The sequence below is a fragment of the Pangasianodon hypophthalmus genome, chromosome 14 (assembly GCF_027358585.1).
Source record: "Pangasianodon hypophthalmus isolate fPanHyp1 chromosome 14, fPanHyp1.pri, whole genome shotgun sequence".
Taxonomy (NCBI): Eukaryota; Metazoa; Chordata; class Actinopteri; order Siluriformes; family Pangasiidae; genus Pangasianodon; species Pangasianodon hypophthalmus.
In genome coordinates this window covers 23,213,076-23,237,634 of record NC_069723.1, presented here as the reverse complement: position 1 = coordinate 23,237,634, position 24,559 = coordinate 23,213,076, and the positions used below count along the sequence as shown (strand labels likewise).

The 24,559-nt window shown below is 37.6% G+C and overlaps 1 protein-coding gene and 1 non-coding gene across 3 annotated transcripts in view; one reads left to right on the top strand and one right to left on the bottom strand.

Annotated features, from left to right (window-relative positions):
- The window catches only part of robo1 (roundabout, axon guidance receptor, homolog 1 (Drosophila)), a 291,196-nt gene that overhangs the window by 66,202 nt on the left and 200,435 nt on the right, over positions 1-24,559 (top strand). The window contains exon 1 of one of the 2 annotated variants that reach the window (XM_053239793.1): positions 10,260-10,865. The exons of the other annotated variant lie outside the window; for it this stretch is intronic. Coding sequence (XP_053095768.1) covers positions 10,736-10,865 — 130 coding nt within the window. The 5' untranslated portion in view covers positions 10,260-10,735. Of the gene's footprint in view, positions 1-10,259; positions 10,866-24,559 lie in introns of those variants that run through there. 2 annotated transcript variants of the gene reach the window in all.
- trnat-cgu (transfer RNA threonine (anticodon CGU)) lies at positions 18,379-18,450 on the bottom strand. Its single transcript has one exon. It is a non-coding gene; the product is annotated as a tRNA-Thr (tRNA).

Sequence of the window (24,559 nt, the reverse complement as noted above, 5' to 3'; positions counted from 1 at the left end):
ATCACTGCTCTTTCTTATCCCTGGATCAGGGGTACTGAACACGATCATGTGGGTGGAGCTAGAAATCTCATCACTGAAGTATCCTGATAATGTCAGAACTGCACCGTGAGCTTCAGATCTCCAGAGATCTTTGTTGATCCTGAAGGACATTTTAGTGCTCAGGACAATACAAATACTAACGACTAGACTTGTTTTTAAAGGGGAACTTCACATTTACATTATTAAATGTAATGTTTAAGGAGCTAATTTATTGTTTGTTTATTTGTTTGTTTGTTTGTTTGTTTATGTACCCACAGTCATGTGTTCTTCTGGTTAATATTTCACTTTATTTTACAAATAAAATCCACAATTTTTAAGTTAGGCCAAATCCTAAATGAGCAAAAAATTTTTAATATTAATAATAATAATAATAATGTTGATTGATATAATGCATCATACTTTCAGACATTCTCAAAGTGCTTTAAAATGTGAAGAAAAAAAGAGAAATAAAGCAACAAAAAAGAGAAAAAATAGTAAAATAGAAAATAATAGAAATGCAAGAGCAGTAACAGAAATATAATAATAATAATATGAAATATTAAAAATATAATAAAAGTGCAATAAGTATAGAAAAACATTGATTTTTGGCTGTAGATAGATACATATATTAAAATATGAATAAAAATAGAACAATAATTTAAAATAAAAATTAAATTATATTATATTAATTCAATTATATAAATAAAATAAAAATTATAAAAATAATATAAAATGTGCTGTAACAGTAAAGTGCCAGTAAATGTATGGCAAATAATAAAAGATATATTTACATAAAATAATAATACAGCACAACAAACATATTGTGTCTCTAATAGTTCATAGTGGGGAAATATAATTAATAATTCACCCTGTGAGGGGAAACAAGTTAACGACACACACATTTTCACGTAAAGTTCATCAGGAGTCTCCACCTTACAGTTTTTAAAGACTCCACCTACTCTCATGGCTTCCTGGGACTTGTTTGTATTTACTGTAGTTTTTGTAACTCAGACTTTTGAGGTTAAAGCTCCATCTAGTGGTAGCTGTTGATATTACACACTGCTTAAATAAAAAGTCTGTTGCTGAAGGGTAAAAAAGAATAAAAACATGACAGGGTTTGAAAAAAGGAAAGAATATTCTTAAAAATATGCCACAGAGATTAATCTGTAGATTTATTTAAAGAATTGTAAAGCAGGTTGTTATTCTGAAAGACGTTTATGGACTTTTTACTCGTGACGCAGCACACTACAGGCATTTTCATTTTTTAGATTATTTGATCAATTCCATCTAGAACATGTTTTCTCTTTAATTGTAGTAATACAAATGTCAAAACTCAAAATGAACATGTTTACTTCACTCACGACCTTTACATTAACCTACACTTAGCAACGTTAAAGAAGGCATTAAGCTCCGCCCACCACGCAATCACGTCGCGTCAAAACGATTTTCTCAAATTTTTCACAACTAAAAATCTCAGTTTCTCGATGAGCTGCATTCATGTTCATTTCTATCCATTACTAGAAGGATTTTACAGATTTATTTCTCCCAAATATTGTTTGGTTTTGGGTTGATGTTAGATCTTTTTTTTTATAATTATTATTTATTAGATTTGAGAGTTCTCTAATTACAAATAAAATACCTACAGATTTTGTGCTGTTTTTATTGTTGATCACTGGGTTGATTTTCTGTTAAGCGCATTTTCCCATCATTATGTTTCATTATTGTTCTGATTCATAAATCAAAAACAGTGTGAAATCTGTAAGACATGTTATTTGTAATGGTCAACTCTAATATTGACGTGTGTAAATAAGTACTGTAAGACTGTTTGAATGAAAACAGAATTAACATATTGTACATTTTCACATCGTTGTTGCTTGCCACCAAATAATGAATGAATAATTAACTACTGAATGGCCGTTTGTTTGAAAATGAAATGCTGGTCTCTGACGGTTGCACAGTAAGGCACACTCGTTTTCCATGAGGGTGCCAATATTTATGGAACTGACTCTAAAGATGTGTAATTGACCCGCTGAAAAGTTTCCACTGCTGTTTTTCAATCATTAAACCAAACTTGGAATAAAAAAGTACTGTAACAAGCTTTCACATGTCTCTGATTTGACTGAAAGCAGGTCAGACTGGTTCAGGGCTGAAAGTGGAGAAAGCGAGTGTGTTATTGTGATTATTAGCAGATCGATGTAGCTGAAGTGAGTCTCTGCTCGTGTTGATTATCGTCTTTGTGTGGGATGGGATGTGATGTGTTAGAGCTTTAGGAAGTAAACCAGGAGCTGAGTGTCATAGTAAAAGTGCTTGTGTTTGCTCAGTGAAATCTGCTGTGAAAGCTCACAGGCTCTGGAGGTTCATTACAGCGCAATACGTCCAGACGTCTACTGTCTAATCACCGCTTTCCAGACGGCTCATCACTTTATTCCTCCTCACCACACACACACACACACACACACACACACACACACACATAAACCCACACACACAAACACAGACACGGTACAGCATAGGATTATATTAATGTGCTTCTTCTCAAATGTTATCATCTGTATACTAACAGCTCACACACAGGGACTAACGAACGTGTGTAATCGTTGATATGGTGAAGTTTTCTATTAAAAGATATTTATTTAACATTTATAGAAAGAGTCTCCAGCTCGTGTCTTTGTAACAGTCAGGGGTAAAGCTGTAACTTTTCTGACATTTTCAGTACACACAAGTTTAAGCTTTGTGGTTTCTCAGTAACATGACAATCTGCAGAGAAAGAAAAAAGAAAAGGCAGGTGAGGGAACGGTTTAGCTGTTTATAGCTGCTATAGCGTAAGTGAGAGCAGGAACTAACTAGTTTCACAGACTATAAACGGATAAAAGAATAATGACGTCGTTGTTATCATTCTTATTAATTATCATTGTAATTACTGATAAATTGCTCTGGTGTATGAGGAACAAAACACTTTAGGATGTGCTGTTTTAGGAAAATAATCAACTTCAGGTTATTGTCCATATTGTTGCGTCCACTTTGCTGTTTTAAAGCCATGTAGTTCTCTAGTAGAATATTACAGGGTTCCTAAACTTTTTGGGCAAATGACCCCAAATAGACATTATGAATGATCTCTGGCTCCAAGCCTTGACCACCTTATATTTATTTTAACAGGACTACTGTAACATTTGAACTTTTTATTATCTCAGTAAGGTCCAGTAACATTTCAGTAATGTTCAGTAATGTTATTAGTTCAGTAACATCCACATGTGCAATGTAATTGAATAAAAAACAAATGACTGTTCACTATTTGCACTGATTTTCCAGTCTAGTGGGAAGTGTTGTGTTGTTATCTGAAAATAATCCACGCCGCGGTGGTGTGATGCGACCTGACACGAAGCAGAGGATTCGGGTTTATACTTAACGTATGACTTTGCTAAGCGATTTCATGCACAGCGATGTTAAACACACTGACAAGCTCTGTTTCTCTTTAAAATGTCGTCGTGATTGTTGTCATGAACTGTGTCTCAAATTGAAACTCTGACTTTACATTCGAAACTATTTACTAATCTAGACAATGTAGAAGACTGGAACACAAAACAGAGCTTTCGAGAGGTTTGAAAGCGACATGAAAGGTTTTAAAAACTTTAAAACGCTAACAGGAAAACCAGGTAGTGTTAGTGCTCAGTAACAGTCTGGAATAGTACACAAGTATGTGATTTGACAGACGATGCTTGTCTGTTGCAGTGTTTGCTTAGAGGAAGTAGATGGATGGGGAAATGTTTCTGTTTTTATTGCTGAACTACGCTAGTGCACCGTGTCAGGATAGTGAAAAGACTAAAATAACAAGTACACTATTAATTTAAATGTGAGTCTGAATGTGACTCCCAGTAACATTTCAAAATATTAGCGCACACGGCCCATCTTCAGTATTTCTAATATTAATGAGTAAAATGAATGAAACGAAAGAGGAGATCGTGAGTTTCTCTCATGACCCCATTTGTAAATCAAGTGACCCCACGTAGGGTCGTGACCCCTCGTTTGGGAAACCCTGCAGTGTAGTGGATGAGTGAGAGATGAAGGTCTATTTATCTGTTTCTGGAGTTTATTTCTCGGTGAAAATGAGACCTGATGGAAACTGTAGTCGTTTTTTCTGTTATGATTAAAAGAGAAAAAAGTTCTAGTCAAACACTGTGTATATTAAAAAGAGGTGGTTGAAGGAAACACTGTCTCTCGTGATATCAGATTATAACATGATGTATCATGGCCGATAGACAGAAAGTCCTCTGCCGCTGGTGTGTGACGGCTGTGTGTGTGAGGTGTGCTTGACTTTGCACTCATTAACCTTCAGACGTCTCGCTTCTTCATTGATTGAAGGATTTCTGGATCGGTGTTTGAAAGGACAGAAGGAAGGTGAGCTGGCTGATTGATCAGGTCGCTGTGGTAAAATGATGATACGGTCTAAAAGGCTCTCAGCATGACTGATCTGTGTGTGGCTAATCCAGCAATGTTTTGGGAAAAAGTCACTGATCCAGAACTTTGAGACAGTTTCTGTATCTGTGTTTGGTTGTGGTGTGTTTCCTGAGTGTTTCATCAGCTTCAACCCATTTCCTGACTCCACAGCTACCACGTTCAGCTGGACTGTAGACCTCTGTGACGTCTTTCCGCACTCTCTCTTCACTCGCCACACGTCAAGGAGCCAATTAGACTCGGAAATCATTTGCCTTTTTTCTTTTTTCTTCTGTTATATTTGAATAGTTGTAATTAGGGCTGGGCGATATGATGATATACAATTGATATTGTGATATATGATGTCATAATACACTCTTCTTAGATATCATTGATATTGTGATATCTCTTTAAATTTTTTTAAAATAATTTAATAATTACAAACTAAATGGAAATGAAAGGAAACAGTTCTTTCTTTAAAAACACTGTTTAAAGACAAATTGTATATATGTATATATATTTTTTTTTTTTCCCCAGATTTCCTTACAAATTTCTCCTCTTTTCAGTATTACACTTTAGTTATTTTTATGAATTAAATAATAGTATCATTAAACTCAGTTAAACAATCTGTAGTTTTTACAGTTGTAATGCAACATTACTGTTTTACTGACAGTTTGTTAGCTAAATTAGATTTTATGATACATATCGTGTATGGTAGAAAAATTTTTGTTGTATTGCCCCCACCTAGTTTTAATAATCCTTATCATTCAAAGTATCGAAAACTGGTGCCAGTTTTTTTTTTTTAGATGTTTTGGTACTCAATATATCATAATCAGTAGTAAAAAAAGGTTTGGTGTGTGTCTATGCTCAGTTCCAGATCCTGTAGCAGCTGAGTACATGGATGTTTATTAGACAAATAATTATAAGACGAATAACAGCTACCTGGTTAGTGTCAGAACCTCAGTGTGAGCAGAGATGCAGAAAGAACTTCCTGAGACAGGTACAGGTGCAGTACAGAAGGCCAAACTTCACGCAATGTGCGTAGAAGCTCCGCATTATAACATCTGAGTGTGCGGATTCGAGTCATCACTCAAAAATACGCCAAAAGTGCAATCTTCTTTTTTCTTTCAGTAAAAACAGCAGAGGGCCAATCATCATATTAATCTGAAATGATGGACAGTTGCGTAGGTGTTTTTTAACACTCCGACATCAACTGACAACTCCTCCGTAAGCCCCGCCCTCTTTCCCAGACTCACATTAGTAACATTTCCGACGTTCACGTGTAGAATTGATTTTCCTGCTTGAGCAGTGTGCTGACACGACGTCCGCGCTTCCCGTTGCCGTAAATGGGGAATGTTTTGAGTTCATTAAAATGAAATAAAATCAAAATTAGTATATGTTTAACTTAGCTAACATTACACAAGTATAGTCTAATGTTAGATTTTTAAATATATTTATTAGGGATCCACCAAAAATGGTCAAACTCACCACTTTTGGCATGTTTGGCATGAATTCTGCAAAGTACCAGGATATTTTTAGGACAAAATCTGGTTGCCTCTGCCACGAGGTTAAGACTTGACTGTAGATGGAGTTTTCAACATAATAATGACCCAAACGTACACAAATCAACACAAAACCAGTGTTTCGTGAAGAACATGTCAGTCTCCGGATCCGAATCCTGTTGAAAAACCTCGGCTTTGAATTGTAAACAAAGTCGAAAACTTTAAATGTTCTGCATAGAGCAGTTCAAGTCCAAGATTCTCTACAAGTGTCTCCAGCCTTACAAGAAGTGTTAATTGTGGTGTGCCAGTCATTTTTATTTCGCAGGTAAATCACTTCATGATAGGAAAACAAATAAAAGAAACTGTTCAGCAACTTCACGTGTTTAGACTAAAATGTTACTCATTTATAGGTAATTTTAATGAAGGGTGCCAATAATTTTAATTTAGGGAAATAAATAAAGAATGAACAAATGAATCTGTCTTCCTTTAAAAGAAACTGTGCATGTTTTTGTTTATCTATGGCGCTGTTTGGACGGGATTAGTTTTTCGGATATGTGACAGTTATGGAATGTTGTTGTAGGACTTGTTGTATAAATTCTCACGGGATAAGTGATAAGAAGTGGGCGTGTCTTCACGATGTATGCACACTCATCACGTTAAACATTCCACGCATACTACAAATGCCTCATTTTGCGCTTGATCATTAGTAGGTCACATGACCACAGCATGTTTGTCATAACTTGTGGAAGCATCGCTTCTCTGACGTGTCCTATAAAACCTCGTCTATATTTTACCGTTCTAAGTTTTAAACTTTTCGCTAACGTAAAATAAATCCTGTCCTGTGTCTTGTCCTGTTTATTATATTCCAGTGAGTGGATAAATCAAACCCGTCCATCATAAGAGCACTGTGTCATTATTAAACCATTACCATGAGGGTTCAGGATGTTTCCTGTTAACCTTCATCGCACACACGGCGATAATAAATCAGCAGAGATGGAGAGATTACGGCTCGTTAGGAAATGGAGGTGTTGATATTACAGAGCGAGGGTGAAAGCAAGTGAGCTGCTCCGTACGTTTATGAGAAGGTCAGAACAAACACGAGGAACGAGTCTCTCTCTCTCTCTCTCCTCATACAGCTTTGAATTAAGGCTGAAGTTAGTGAGCAGTGCGATAATGGATGATGAAAGGAGAGGTGAACGGAGGAGACGGGATGGAGGGAGAGGTGGAGAGATGGAGCTCAGGGTTTTATTGCATGCTGCCGCTAGAAATGCTTTAAATCACACACACACACACACACACACACACACTCCAGACAAGGTTAGCTGAAGAATAGCTCTCGGTGTGTTGTACAGGGACGTCACTGCAACTTTTTATTTTTTTAGCTGATTTGATTCGACCTTTGTCTGTGAGATGGCATTTACATCTGAAGGCTGTGTTCCTGCTAAACATCCTGAAAGATTAATGGCTCTCCTTTTTTTTTACAGGATATAAATCTGGATGTGAGATTTTGCAGTCACACATCGTAAAGGAATTTTTTGGTCAGTCTTTGTTGGTGCCGTTGCTAGATGGCTGATAACACGGCTGTCAGTGCGGCAATCTTTTAATTAAAAGCTCAGAGTGTGTGTGCTGCTACGGCGCTCGTCTAAAATCCACCAACAGGAGGACGGCGTAGGGGGACGCCAAAACTTATGAAACAGCTACAGATACGGTAGTGACGATGGCAATAAACAAAACATGCTAATAGACAGAATATCTCCTTATTACCTCAGATTCAGTTTGAAGAACATTTATCTGTGTTCTGCGTGAGCTGATTGATGACATGAGCAGAACGTAGCAGTTTTATTAACTTCATCATATAATCGGATACTGAGAACACACAATCACACAGACTATTTTATTAAAATCCCGTACGTTGTGACGTGTAATAATCTTAAAAGAGCAACATTAGATGCATGGATGTTCACAGACACTGATATCCTCTAGAGTGTTGTTCACTCTTATTAATTATTCTTCATATTGTTGATGGAAGCCATTAATTGTCTAACTTAATTAACCTGATTAGCTAATCAAAGCTGACATAACACTGTAACCTCATCTCTGTGTCTGCTTTATAAAACCTTCACCTACCTCTCACCTTTCCAGCTAATTAGCTAATTAAGCGAACTCAGTATGTAGAGTATATGGAGAAGTGCAAATCCAATGTCTGCTAATAGCTCTTATCATGAAGTCAGGCTTTAATTATCTCTCATATTAGAAACGACCCGATCTGCTAAAGTCCCAAACGCTGCTGGAAATTACTGGATGAAGGAAACTAATTACACTTCAGGTGTGTTTTCATTCTTTTTTTCACCTTAATTATTCCTTCCGCCACGTCTGTTTTTAGGAGAACCGTGACACTTAGATATGAGCATGGAGAAATTAGGACACTTCGAAATGAGGAGGATAAAAACAGAAGAAAGGATAAAGGAAGAAAATTGTAAAAATTAAAAAAAAAAAAAAAAAGCGAGTGGTTATACAGAAAGCATTTATGATCAAGCGCAGACGATGATGATAAGCAAATGATAACAACAATAATAACAAAACAAACTTGTGTGTGTGTGTTTATATGTACGCACATTAAGCAATTAATAATTATAATCAAACAATCTGTCAGTTATTTTTATTTTTAAATAATAGGCTAATCTGACAGTTGTTCCTGGTCTAATGATACTAATTAAATTAAATTTTAAATAAGAATTTTGACAATTTTCTCTTTCTTTCATCTTTTCTTTTATCTTTTTATCAACCGCATCTTTTCGAACTGCTGCCCATGCTGCGTCACAGGGCAGCTTAACACACACTCAGAGAAAAGCGCTATCTGCCCTCTTCCTCATACATGAGCTCACAAAAGGCTGCGATTGGCTAGTGTCACTGTGATTGACAGGGGAGAGAGCGTATGCCCCTCCCACTGTGAGAGCACAGCCAGTTTTGCTCTATCTGATGACTGCGACGTCATCAGGATCAGGAACTTACGATTTCCAGATAACAGAGCAAACACTTTTCTGCTGCGCCACTTTAATGGTGAGCGATACTACATCAGTTTCCTCCATGTAGGTGTTGCTATTAAAAAGCCATAATTAAACTAAACTAAACTAAACTAAAAGTAACAGGTCTCATTAAAGTATGAAATTGTTACACTAGTATTTCATATTTTTTCATATATTTTACTACTACATAGCAAAAATAACAAATCACTCTGATAAAATGTTCCACAATATTAAGCTAGTGCTGCAATTTTTTACTACGGTTTAACATTTGAGACTCTTGCTTGTTTTTTGGTTGCTCTCTCATTTGTGGCATCATATATAGTGCTTCACTGTGTGACTGTACGGAGAGCCACAGGACATTAAGGTCATGGAACAGAGTGAAAAAGCACGTGGTGTCATGCTGTTACAGGAAAATAATCAATGATGGGGTGGTGTGATGAAGTGGAGTTACTGTTACCACCCTGAAGTTGCTTATTTTCTTCTAACCTCACATCCTGAAGTGTTTTATTCCTCTCCCACTCCAGCAACTTCACAACAGTTACAATGGCTTATTTATTAAAGAATGACATATCACACATTTTATCCGTTTGTAGTTACATTTAATGTTGTGGAACGTCCTTGAATCAAGTTCTCACTTATTTTATAGCAGCTATAAACAGTTCCCTCACCAGGCTTTTTTTATTTCTGTCTTGTAGTTAAGAGGCAGAAACGCAAAACAAAACGCAGCTTGTCGTGTTCCAGAGGACCACAAAGCGTAAACTCCTCTGTCCTGAAGGCTGTTTCGAAAAAGCTTTACCTCTGGCTGTTACAAAGCACTGACACTGGAGACTCCTTCCATAAGTGTTACATAAACATCTCCTTACAGAAAACTTCACCACATCAACGATTACACACGTTTTTCTTAAATCCAAATACATGTTCCTGTGACTGAGCTGTTGCTATAGAAACGATAACATATTAGAAAGTGTGTGTGTGTGTGTGTGTGTGTGATCGATAATAAGGCAGTGATTGAAGTGAGAGAAGATGCTTTGCGTTGTAGTTTAGCCGTAACTGCCTGAAACAGCGCATTAGTGCATTAGTGCAGCTTCTCTGTGGAAGAGAAAGAAATTCTCTCAGCTCGAGTTATCTGACCTGAACACTTGACACTCGATCACACTTTGTCCTCCCTCCTCCCTGTCTCTCGCTCTGCCTTTCCCCCCCTCCCTCACACACTCAGACGCACTGTCAAGGTTGCAGGATTGAAACCCTGCCTCTGATTTATCTCCTGTTTTCATATCAACATTGGCTCCACTTCCGATGAACCAGCATTAAAGCTGGGAGGAGAGAGAGCGGCTCTGAGGCTGTTTCAGGGACTGCTGGTAGTCGCTGAGGGAGCACTGATGTGTGACTATCTCCCTCACACCTGGCCATGACACTGAAAGCCGTTCATCATCATCTTCAGACTGACATGCATCTCACTTTCTCCTCATCGAGTGATAGCACTTCTCCAGAACTGTGTCTCCGCCCGCACTATCATTCGGAATGGCATTAATTCTTGATCGACTGGAAGAACCGGTAGAATTGAGAAGGAAGGAGGAGATTAGCGAGGCAGCTCAACATGGAAGTCTTACACCGCTTGTCCTGAAGTCCTCTAAGGAACTTAGGAAGAGGTTGAAGTAGTCCGTGGTGGGAATATGACAGCGTCTGTGTGTGTTAGAGGAGCGGCGTCTCATCTCTCATAGCTGTGTGTGATGTAAGGAAGCGGATATTTGTGTTGGAATGATGACGGGGCGACTTCTCCTCCTCACCTTGTTGCTTCTGAGCACCTGGATATCACATGGACTGTGCTGGGACGGGGACAAGCCGGGGAAGAGCAAGAGTGGGTGGAGATGGAAAGGGGACAGGTCTCGTAAGTAAACCACCCCTCCCTTCACCACCTTCCTTCACTGCTTCACAACTTTCTCACACGGAAAGTTCTTTCTCGCTTTACTTCTTTCGTTCTTTCTTGGGTAGCTCACTCGTTTTCCGTCTTTCACGTAATGTTTTTCTTCTAAATGCAGATAATGTGTACTAAACAGATACAAATACTGATATGAGAAGGAGGAACAATACTTACCGGAATGGTTCACAGGGCATCGGGTGTGCAGTGATTAGGACGTAACAAAAAAATTGCATGAGTTTGAGTTTTTTACTTTCATGTGGCAGACAGATATGAAGCTTGCGTGACAAACAAAGACCATGTTGATTAACAGGAAAATGCAGAGCTGCGTGATGCATTCACAGTGTTCCTTTATTCATCCTTAGGAACTGCCTGATCAAGGTTGCAGTAGAGTAAAGTAGGTTCGTTAAATTTGTTCGAAAATGTCACAGGCAGATACAAAACGAAAATATTTAGTATTAAAAAGTTTAAAAAACAGTCACACACATCTCGGGTTCAGACCTTTTAGGAACTGGAGTGATGTAGTTGAGGTTGAGGATGTGTCAGAGCCAGAATTCACACATCTTGCTGACTTTTCTACATCTTTTCAGTGTTTCTGGAAGGCAGAAAAAAAGCTGCGACACTTTGGGTTTAAATCTGAATACAGATACAGATAGTGGCATTGAGTTACACCCCAAATATTTAATATATATCTTATCCAATGTTTCTTACAAAAACTCTTGAGGTGCAACACTGCAAAGTATTACAAACTATTCTTATAATTGTTTCACATTTATAATCTAATTATCTGTCCAGTCCCCATTTTTTTTTCTCTCATTTGAGGTTAATAAGACAAAAATACCCAACTTGTCACATTTCCAAGAAACCAGAAAGCATAAACTTCTCTGTCCTGAAAACTCCCGTGTTGGAAAACTTCTAGAAAGACTGTTACACAAAGCTCTAACACTGGATAATCCTTACATACATGTGAAATAAATGCCTCCTTACAGAAAACTTCACCAAAGCAAGCCAGTACACATTAATATTTGTTAAATAACGCCTCATATTTAATGTTTTTTTTTTATTACACTTGGAATCCATCGTTACTGTGGTGTAATAAAGATGACTGACAGAGCAGTTTTCTCTTTATAGTTTCCTAGGCTTGTGTTTATCTGTTCTCTTCTCCTGCTCTGCTTTACGATTACACTGCTGTTGAGTTGTGATTGAGAGCGCACCCAAGTTGACGTTGATGAGCTGTATGCACTGTTAAAAAAAAAAAAAAAAAAAAAACACTGCAGAAGTAAACCCCTCTCAAAACATCCATTAGTAATGTTAGGCAGAAGTGCAGCAGGACAGAAAGCATGCACTTACCACAAGGCACAATGCTGTTTACTGCCTCCACTGTTGACAAGACCTTTTTTTTTTTTTGCTTGGGAACTTGATTGACTGCCAAGTGGATGAGTGTTACAAGGCTGCAAAATTTAATGTTCTGTTTCCTTTCAGGATTTTTACAGTCTCTTGTGTGTTCGTAACAAATAGACCAGCCTTATGGTCAGCTATTCCACTTGCTTGATGACTTTGACCTCACTTTCTAATGCTGGAGCACATTAAAGCTCGACCCGAGCTCTGGCTATGTCACTGACCTTCTGAAACACATGCTAGCAAAAGAGCTTCACTAAATCATGCATTGTTAACTGTCTCTCTGGGTCAATGCCATTTTTTTCTTCTTGGAGATTTACTGAGTTATGGTTCAACGAGATCTCACAGTTCGAGCCATCTGTAGCCTGACCTGACCTCTCCATGAACCGAGACTGTGAAACTTGAGTCAGATGGGCTTTATTGTACACACAGGTGTATTCTGATACTCCAATATATATATATATATATATATATATATATACTGATACTGCATGCTGGGGCTGTATCAGTTCTCATACTGTTATCAGGAACCCATGTAATTCCATGCTCATGTACTCGTGCTCATAAAAATGCTCCGAACAGCCACAACACCAGGTGATACTATGTAAGGCTTAGTGTAGGTTTACACACTGATGAACAGACAACATGAAATGACAGCAACCTGGATGTATTTCACGATTAATCATGACAATCAAAGCAGACTGTAAACTGAGCTCTGTGAAACTATGAAGAGGAGGAACTACAGCGTCTTCCTACAGCACAGGTGATAAAACATCTCATATGTAAAACTCAGAATGAGGAGTTCATCGCTGGCAGCAAACGGAGGTTAGGTGAGAAAAAAAAGTCTACCGATGATGCTTGGTGAGTGAAAATAACAGCTCTAACCCAGTATGATGTTGATGATGTTGATAATCGGTCATCAGTACAGCTGTAAGACTGTAGCACTGGAGATCTCAAGTCTCAAGACTTTTTCTGTAATGACTTGGACTTGTCTCGAACTTACTGGCATTTTTACTTGGACTCGTCTCGGTCATGGGCATTGGTCTTGTTAAATATGCTCTAGGTCTTTAGGTTGTCTTTTCTTTGCACAAAGTTTATCAAGAAGTAATAAATTAAAAAAATATGCAGAATATGGTGCTATGTGGTCACTGAAATAAAGGCTTAAAACAGGACTGATGGTTTCTGCTCTTGATCATGACTTTGCCTCGATATTATTTGGTCTTGATCTTGACTTGGCCTTGACCCATTAAGACTCTTGACTTGGTCGTGGCTAGCCCTGGTCTTAGACTTGACAATAGCGGTCTTGACTACAGCCTTAGTCAACGACAACAAGGGATTTCAACACAATTAAAATAAAAGCGTATTTTACAAACAAAACCCAGTGCAAACCTTCTTCATCCAAGCTAACTAATGTAGCAAGCGAATGCACTTTATTTAAAATCAACTCAATAACATTATAAAAAAGGAGCCTGGTAGTCTAAGCACATGTATGCACTTTTCTTGAACACTGTTTACACCGGTCACACAGAAACAGAGCTAAATAAAATGTCCTGTTATTGAATAATATGATGTAGGGTACTGATTTTGTGCTTCATATGAGAGATCCTTCTCACTAGTCGCTTTGCCTTGCGGAGAGCTTTTCAAAATGACACGAGTGTGTCTCCGTTGCCTATCTGTGTCCTGGAAGTAAGGTCTGATAAGCTGTTTAATGATTCTCACTCATAAAAGTTCCATCAAAACACACACACACCAGAGCCACTAATTATATGCATGAGCACCTTGCCTATAAAAGCGATAAAGCCGTACAAGCCAGTCATCATAACCTGCAGATAAATTACACCGTAATGACTTTCTGTAACCGAGGATGTTGTCTTTGAATGACAAATTGCGTTTCGCTCTTGTTGTTATGTGTAATAGATTTCTTAGAAAATGAGAACAAGGACTGAAGGGATTTTTGGCCAGTGACTGGCCCGCAGCTTCTCTGTTAGGATGTATGATATGTGGCCCATCAGCCGACAAGCTGCAGTTCTTCCTTTCACCTGAAGGTGGCAACTGACTGTGTTCACACTGTTAGCTAAATTCCAAGAGAGTTTGTTTCTCTGACTACACCTCCGAATGAATTTACTGAAGGATATTTAGTCATGGCTACAGACAAAAAGCACGACAGTGAGAAGGGGCGATTTCACAAGAGCTGGACACAAGAATACTTTCTCATCGAGAGCCAGAGCAAATGCTATGCCAAGAGAATGTTGCGCTAATTCAGGAATTTAATATCATGAGACTTTATGAAACAAAGCATGGGCAATGCAAAAAATATTCTGAGGATAAGAGGGCAGAGAAACTGAAGCAGCTGGAAGCTCTCCTGGCAGAAACAACTTTTTATCAGAGCAAACAGAGCGCCGAACGTTACTAGAGCTAATAAGTGGCGAATCCTACAACCACTTCACATGGAAAGCCTTTTGTGAATTCTTGTGTCCTTAACTAAAGTGGTCAATGTCATTTGTCCGGGAAAAAAGCACAATTTTTTGAATATCATCTTGTGAGTCACAACACAGCTGATATATATTATATTTACACTATATATACACTATATTGGAGCTCTAAAATAATATTGTGGTGACCAGCCCTCGGGTATTTTGGTGAGGTCTAATCTGGCCCCCTTTAAAAAAAGTTTGGACGCCCCTGCTGTAAATACCATAAACATACATTATGACTTTATTTGAGCTCATAAAGTGTGTTAATCTGGTGAGATTTTCACGTCTAAAACATTAACGATGTTTGGATTTTAACTGATGCTGGAGTGGCGTTACTGCAGTAGAGCTACACACTGAAATATCTTTTTTTTTTTTTTAATTAAATAGTAATACGTTTTTTTTTTCTTAGGCTTAGATTATGTAGTGTGTAGTGCACTCACCTCACCGTACAAGTCCCTGTGAATTAGCCATTACTATAAAAACCATAACATGTAGTAGCATCCCTAGCAGGCACTCATTTGCATATCCGTGAACCTCCGTCATCGGTAAGGTATGTTAGTGTTTGATGTCTTTGTTTTATTAGCATTAGTGTTGTTCTGGGTTGTGCGTGCTGACCGGTGGTACACCAGCATGTTGCTTTGTATTTGTTTGTGTTTACCGTCCAGAGGAAGTGCACTGGAGTCGGGATCATCTGCCACAGCCTAGGAATACGACCCGGTTTCTGTAGCTACCCTGCAGGTATTTTTGATGGTTGTATCCCTGCACAGATTAATAAACCAAATCTATGTCATCTGCATGACTGACGTGCCGTTTGAGCACCTAGGCTCAAAACAAACATCGCATTACAAAGAAGAATAAGTATCTTCAGAATTAAGAGGGAAATCAGATGTGAACGTTTACAGTAGATGTGACTCAACCGGCCAGCCGTTAGATTTGAATGAACCTCATTTGTATGTGGCTGATTTCGGATGAGAAATCTATTCCTACCTAAGGGTTAGGGAAATTCCTGTTCCTGTAGTTTTTACACATATGCAACCGTATCAGATCTGTCAGACATCAGTGAAAAATAACTCAGCAATTGGAGCCATAGAGAAGTTCTCAGACTGTTTTCTTTTCCTTTTTTTTTAAATTCATGGCTCTTATTTTGTTCATGGCTGCTTTCATGCTTTCTACCAAAACACCTCTCAGAGCTTGTTTCAGTGTATTGAAAGCAATCTACAGGAATGATGTTAATCTTCGGCATATTTTGAGTGTTGTTTATTTAAATGTTGATTAGAGCTGATTCGATGTGGAGTTGCGTCTTCACTCTCAGCAAAACGCTCATCATCATTTCATGGCACCCTGAAGGCTGTATTCTTCCCCTGCCAAAGTGAACACAGTGTTCCTTTCGAACTCATTTAAAGTTTATAATCAGGCCTCGAGACTGCGTTTACATTCTATACACCAGACTCTAAGTTTCTTTTATTTAAAATCCATTCAATTATTCTACCTTGCGAAAGAAACCTTCGGCCAGAACCCGATGGAGCATGGACAACTATAAATAAGGGTTTTAAGAGCCTACGACTCTAATACATTGCTCCAGCTGGTGATTAAAATAAAGAACCAGATGCATTTGGAGGTCATTGTTCAAGTCTACTGCTCTCTCTCTCTCTCTCTCTCTCTCTCTCTCATTCACATGTGGCTCCAGGAGATTTGAAGACCCTATAATTAGGTAACAATGAGCTGTGAATCTCAATTACTGTATTTCCTGCAAGGTCAGAGCTCGAGCAAAGGACAAGAGAGGTGAGACACAGCGAGAGACCGGAACCTGGAGCAGGTTCTAAACCTTATAAACGTTTTTCTTTCTTTCTTTCTTTCTTTCTTTCTTTCTTTCTTTGAACAGGCCTTGATTTTTCTTTTCTCTTCACCGCATTTGGCATAGTGCATCGAAAGTGTGCAATACTTTTGTCAGTTAAATGTATGGCAGACTTCAAAAACCAGATCCGTTCTCGATGCATTTTTCATTTGACGGCTCCTCGCTGTAAGGAATGTGTCCTCAGAGTCAGCGGGTTATGAATTATGGAAGTAAAGTAAAGCCTTTTCCTTTTTTTTTCTTTTTTTTTCTTTTTGCAGTTGGAATGGAAAAACAGGTGGACAGCATGGACGAGGCACCGTCCATAAATTACATGCTATGAATGGTGATGTATTAAAAAAAAAAGAAAAAAACTGAGGTCTTTCAGTCCACTGTGGGGATTTGAGGTGAAAAGTTCACACTCAGGAATGAACTTCAGGGGATCAAACGGCAGATCAGAAAGTCCTTGAAGTTCATTTTGCAGTTCTTTATGGCTCTTAGGTGCCCTCATTTTTACACGTGTGTGTGTGTGTGTGTGTGTGTATGCGTGTGTGCGTGTGTGTGTGTGTGTGTGCGCACCCTGAACATCCTATTATATAACACAAGGACACATAAGCAGAACGGTACAAGATGTTACTCGTTTAAATGGGAAATGAAGGCTGTGTTTGAGAATGAAAGATGTTCTGCAGTGTGAAAGGAAGAAAAAAAGCAAAACAACAACAAAAAAATAAAAAAAAATCTCCTCATAGTTATTTAGTACTGTCATAGTTAGTACTGATTATAATGCCTGCTTTATTATTATTATTATTATTATTATTATTTCATTTTCTGTTGGTTACAATTTTTGCCATTATCTCATTCATATATCATTGTATTTTTATTTTTTATTTAAAATATCTTGCTTTTATGTTACATGATTATAGTATTGCATTTGACAACAAAAACGCTACTTCGTTCTTTAGTCCGCGTTTTCTATCCCTGATTTTATTTGGGTTTAAAGCCAAGTGCTTGTGTTTAAACAGGGTAGTCTAGACATTTAAAAAAAAAAAAAAACATCTCGGACGCGTCTACTTAAGACCTATCTGGCATTCTCAGGGACACGAACTATACGCATGTACAGTCGGCGTAAGCAGGTGTGTAACCTGACTCTGAATACGAGAAACTTTCCCTGTGTAAATAATAACAAACAGTAACTTCTGCACTTAAGTCAGATACTCTGAAAATGTGAATATGTACGTGTGCGGATATCAAATATGAAAGGAATTTTGAAAAAATATTGCTAATAGTGACAATTGCACATTAATGTTGTTTTATATTATGTTTTTTAAAAATCATTTCTTTAGCTGATTGGACAGGATCTCCACAAATCCCTCCTTAGGCTCTACTTTTACTTGGTGTAGTTCTAGTTTTTAGCTTTATTTGTCACGTATACAGTACAGTACATGTACAGAATTTGTAATATCCCAGCTTGTTAGGAAGCTGGGGTCAGAGCACAGGGTCAGCTGTGATACGGTACCCCTGGAGCAGATAGGGTTAGGGGCCCAACAGTGACAGCTGGGGCTTGAACAGCTGACCTTCTGATCAGTCTTAACCACTGAGAAACCACTGCCTGTACATGGGAATATTCCAGCAGGCAGCTTCTGCAAGGCATGAACAGGGCTTGAAGCCATGATCTTCAGTTTACAAGACTGACACCTTCCCATTGGCCATCATGCCTTGTTCTAGTTAGTTGTTTATTCTGTCACCAGTAGTGACCCGCCAGCTTTTCCCAGCTCACTACTGGCATGAACGGGGATTGAACCCATAAGCTTTGATTTACGAGACCAACACCTTCCCACTTGGCCATCATGCCTAGTTCTGGTAGTAGTTCTAGTTAGTTGTTCGTTCTGTCACCGGTAGTGACTCATCAGCTTTTCAGGTTCAGTCATGTTGATAAAAAAACCCACACTGAGATTTCACTGAAGTCATGAAAGCTCAAAAGATCTCGAGCAGGATCAGAAGCAAAAGCCTCATCCACATGATTTCTTGTTGAATTATTTATGTTTGAAATGAGGCAGTGAGCACGCAAGCGAGCGAGTGTGTGAGTGTGTGAGTGTGTGGTCCTGAGGTTTTAGGTTGAGTGTGTGATGTGTAGAGTTCGCTAAATTACACAGCTATGCATTAGCAAAGGAAAATATGACCATTAATGACTGTATCTATGTCAGGATTTAATACGAATACATTATTCAGTATGAAGAGATAATGTGTTCTAAACAGATACAAATACAGATATAAATAGGACATTACTTTTATTTATTTATCTTTATCTTACAGTTTAGGCCACGCCCACTGTAAATCCACACCCACTGTCTTAAATCCAGTTAGTGATATGAGTACTTGGAGTGCTAAACAGATGCCGTGTTGCTCCAAGCTGTTTTGTGACAGTGAGTAATATAATAAATATATATGTGATACATGAACACATTACAGATTACAGTAAATATACACAATGTAATATTCAGTGTAACTTCAATATGCAGTTACTTTTAGAAAGCTCAGGAGATGTGTGTATTATCATTGTTCACATCTCATGTCTTTGGGCTTGTTTGGGAAACAGTTGCTGTGCATCTGCGAGGCTAATCAGAGGAAATGAAGACTGACACTTCAAGGCCACACTCGAGCACAAATGAGATTGATTTTAATAAATGCACTAATTAGAAATCTGAGGACAGTCAACGGGAAGCGTGTGTGGTTGTGTTTCTTTTTTTTGTGGCTTGCTTTTCTGAAATTAGGCTTTTGTTTGCACTGATCACGCTCTGAATGGTAATTAAAGTAACACATATAGGAGTATGACACATTTAAATAATCAGAATTGTTGAATAATTGAAGGGTCATTCAGTTGGTCAGACATTATTGTAAACACGGAACATCCGATTTCCTGGTTCTCATAATTTTCCTTTCAGCAAAGAAAATCCACATTTATAAAAAAGTGAAAATCAGTCTGTCTACTAAACTAAAGAATCCTACTAAAACTTCTTCACTCGGTAGCCACCTTGGAGACGCTCCTCAGCCGTTATTTCCAGGCTCCTGTCTGCTTGGATAAAAAGAACCCTACTCTTATGTAATGGAGGCGAAGGCGGATGCAAGAGCCGATCAGAATTCTAATGAAAAAATGAACAACACAGACAACGTAAACTTGGACACAGAGAAACATGAACTAGGATCTCGAGGCAGAAAAACATACATGGACTAAAGAACATCACAAACCACTTAACAGCAAGGGAAGACAAAAGCTAGACAATAAGTGAGGTGCAAGAGGTGACTTAAATACTAGTGCTCATTAACAAAAAAATCATGACACGGGTGCAGGCAGTCATGTGACTTGATCCAGTGGGGCTGCTGTGGCTGATGGGAAACGTATTCAGCATAACCATGACACCTAACGTTGAGAAACCAGAAGCAGATGGACAACATGATGATAAATATTTTTCTGATTGCTCCAGCTACTCCATAGCTAACAGACCAAAGTGCTCAAAATACATCAGTGTAAGAATCTGTAACGTCTTTACCAACAAGACGATTGGGACATATCACCTCGTACCATCTCTGATCTCACACACACTACCCATGTGCTTTATATGAGTTTGGTTTACTGTAGAGAAAGATCCCAATTATAAGAATATAAACGCTTGATTACAATTATCTAAGCTCTTTATGATTATTTTCGATCATTGTTATTTTTGAATATTTTCATACTGCCAGTCCAAAGTTTTTGAACCCCGTTTATTAACATTTCTAGTTCAATTTTAAGAAATGGGTTGAAGGTGAGCACTCCTACAGCCCAGGTTCCCAAGCCGGGTCCTCGAGTATATGGGTTTAAGAAAACTGAGGCATGTTTGTGACTTTATTTTATTGGAAAAAAAAACTAAGCTGATTTGGACTGAATTTAATACATCATACTGTATATTTATGGTATAGTTACTATGGAAATGATAATGTATTAGAACGAAAGTATTAATATAAACCTGTGATTTGCAACTGCACTACTGTCAGAGCTGCTGTTATGGAAAATTAATCAACACCTTCTGACCAATAAGAATCCAGAATTCAGCAGTGGTGTAAAAGTTATTAGGGGGCCAGCACTGAAGGTGCATAGGCAACCTATTAGAACTGTATATTTTCTTCTTCTTCTTCTTTTTCTTCCTCAGTGAGAGTCTATGGCATCCTATACAACGCTTCGTACATTTTTTTAAAATGAATTTTTCCATAGAAGCGCTAATGATCCCTATGGCTTCTGGTCTTCCTCTGTTGCTTAGTGATGGGGCCAGAAAGTGCTTGGCCCCCTTAATTGCTGCTTGCTATTTTTTGTGCACTGTTATGCTGCCGTAAAGCATATATTACAAGAGTGACATAAAGTAAGTAATTATTATAAAGTAATAATTAATAATAAAAATCATCTCTAGTGGTAATTGTATGCCAATCATCATCCACAAATCTATAATGATAAAAAGTAATAAACAGTTTTGTGAGCAGTTTTATTATATTAGATCTTCTGGAGGCTGTAGGATACTGTGGCAGAAGGTCAAGAGGTGAAAAACATCCAGAATTGTTCCAGAAGTCCAGGGTTAGACGGGACACGGTCGTGCCAGATGTTTGATGCTTTTATGTGGGTTTTTTTTCTGTTTAACATGCGAATGTAGCAAAAATGTGCCACAGACTATTTTAATTTACAGCTGAGCAGATTTAGCGTGTCAGACGCCCTAATGAATTATGCTCGGCGTCTTGGTAAGCATGACCACGCTCCAGCTTTCTTTCTTTTCTCTTCAACATGGCCGGTTCTAGCAGATGGTGCTAGTTTAAAAATGCTATATACTCACTATACTATTTATTTTTATTCATTTAGTTAGTTTCCATTTATTTATTTATTTATTTATTTATTGTCCTTTTGAAAACCCTTTTCATATCCTGGTGGTTTCAAACTGATGTCTTAAATATATTTTTAACAAACAAACAAATGAGTAAAAAATGAGTAAATATTTAAAAAAAAAAAAAAAATCCCCACACTTCTCCATTCATTCCTTCCTTCCTTCCTTTATTTGTTTATTGATTGATTGATTGATTGATTGTTTGTTTGTTTATTCATTCATTTATTCAAACAGATAAACTAACAAATAGTATACAAACAGTAAACAAATAGTATTTATTTATTTATTCTTTCATTCATTTATTCATTCATTCAGTCATTTATTTATTTATTTACTTACTTACTAAAATTTTTTTTCATGTTCTCTTTCAGTTTTTTTTCCCGTTTTAACATGTGATTGTAGTAAAAATGTTGCCACTGACTATTTTAACTCGAAGCCGAGCAGATTTAGCGTGTCAGATGCCCACATGCCATGCTAAGCATGACCGTTCTCTAGCTCTAGCTTTTTTCCCTTTTTTTGTTTGTTTTTTATTTTCCTCTCTTCCACACGGAAGGTTCTAGCAGATGGCAGTGCTGTCGTCTGGGCTTCAGTGATCTGATGTCCTTCAGCGATAAATAAAAGTTATGCGGCGTGTGAGGGGGAGCGGGAGGGCGGAAAGAGCGAGGTGGAGAAACTCATTCAGCCTTTTGTTTTCTTTCATGTGTTCAGTGAGGAGGAATTATTTTCACACCACAGCGTGGAGATGGAGAATACTTCACTGCTGGATGGAGCGAGTAGTCCCGTTTTTATCTGTTTAATGCTGAACGATTTCTAAATGATTTCTTATTCATCCAGGAGAGGTGAGGTTTTCTGCAGGCTGCTTTTCTTTCAGTAGCATTGACTAGGCTGGCATTGCTCAAGTCAAATCATTAAAGTTGAGTGCAAAAGTTTGCATCCCCCATGGATTTTGAATGGGAGAGAAAAAAAACACAAAATGTCCGTCTTTTTTACACATCATCACCGCAATCAATCAATCAGTCAATCAATCAATCAATCAATAATTTATTCTTTTGTTGTTGAGAAGAATCAAAAAAAGTTCATATATACTGCACATATATATATATGTGTGTGTGTGTGTGTGTGTGTGTGTGTATATATATATATATATATATATATATATATAGAGTGCAAACTATTAAACTGATATAATTTTTTAAAAAACTTTTATTTCTATGAATAAACGTCTTCATCCCACATCGTTGTTGAATTCTGGATTCTGATTGGTCAGAAGGTATTGATTCATTTTCTATAACAGCAGCTCTGACAGTAGTGCAGCTGCAAACACAGGTTTATATTAATGCACTTCTTTGTACAGTAACAGCTCACTGACAGGGACGTGTGCACCGGATGCTCCTCATAAGCAGATTAAAAACGTGTGTATCTGTTGATCTGGTGAAGCTGGTGAGGGAGCGACTCATTTACAGCTGCTATAACGTAAGTGAGAACAGGGACTTGTTTCACAGATGTTCCACAACATTAACTGTAGCTATATACACTGTGGTACAGGAGGAATAAAACACTTCAGGATGTGCCGTTATTGGAAAATAACCAACTTCCATGGTAATTTTTAACAACTTGCTGAAATGCATTTATAATTCAGTCAGTCAGTAAATCGCCCCACAGACATCCTGCTGGAGCGAAGTGAACTAAAGCGATGCAGCAGCCCGTCATGCCGAGCGTCTAATGAAGGCCCTCAAATGTAGAAACGTCATAAATCATCAAGGCGTGTTATTATCATGGGATATTCTGCTTAATGGGTGTTAATAAGAGTGCATTAATGTAATAAATTATGTACATGTGGGTGTGAGGTATAAAGTGTATTCGCTTTGGCTACAAGCCAGCAGTGCTGAGTTAGTCTGGAGTGATAACAGGACAACGCTACACTGATGGAAGAGCTAACGGCTTTACAGAAACAGATTCATATTCAGGAAAATGCTCTGATATTATTCTGCTCTGTCATAAACGTCTTTACTGAGAAGGAAAAAAAAAGAGAGAGATTTTTCATAATAATTAGTTGCATTACAATATTAGGTAAGTGGAATTATCCTCGCTATCGAATATCCTCGCTATCGAATATCAGAGCATCTGCCAAATGCCATAAACGTAAATGTAAAAGGTAAGTAAGCAAAATTAAAAAAAATTACAAACAAATAAATACAATTCACCGACTTATTATTATTGTTTGTTTGTACATATATGAATTAATTAATATTCCTTCACTTCTTCCTTCATTTCTTCATCTTTCTTTCTTTCTTTCTTTCTTTATTTTATTTTTGGTCCTTTTTGAAAACCCTTTTCATATGGCAGTAGTTTCAAGTTGATGTTTTAAATATATTTTAAACATAGAAACAAACAAACAAGCAAATAAATAAATGAATAAATTCTCTTACTTATTCCTTTCTTTCTTTCTTTCTTTCTTTCTTTCCTTTATTTACTTGATTTTGCTCCTTTTTTTTTTTTTAAACCTTTTTAAATCTTGGGAAGTTTCAAGTTGATGTTTTAAATATAATTTTTAACAAACAAACAAACAAATAAAACCGCGCCTATAAACAACAACAACAATGATAATAATAATGATAATATTTTTCAGATTTACATCACTCTTGCTTGTAAGGATGTGTTAATCTCTCTTTAATGAATCTTCTCAGTAAAAACAGCATCTGTTGGATGTGAGCGTTCCAGCCTGCTGAAAGACGGAAGTTTTATTGCTCTCTGTTTTTCCACAACACACTGGCATCTGAGGCACTTAATCAGATTGGAGGACAGTGGCTCCTGCAAATCAGACCAATATGCTACGCTAAACCTAATCAGCGCAGGAAATAGCGTAATTACGTTCCTATCTTCAGCTAATCTGCTGTCCAGCTCCTCCGAGTGAATGATGATGAGATGGAGATGATGTTCACTGTGAGAGAGTTCGACTCATTTACATTCTTAATCTGATTAGATTTCTGTGATCTGAGTTTCAGTGAAAATGCTCTGAGTAAACTGAGTAAAGCGTTCAGTCACAACAGCAGCAAG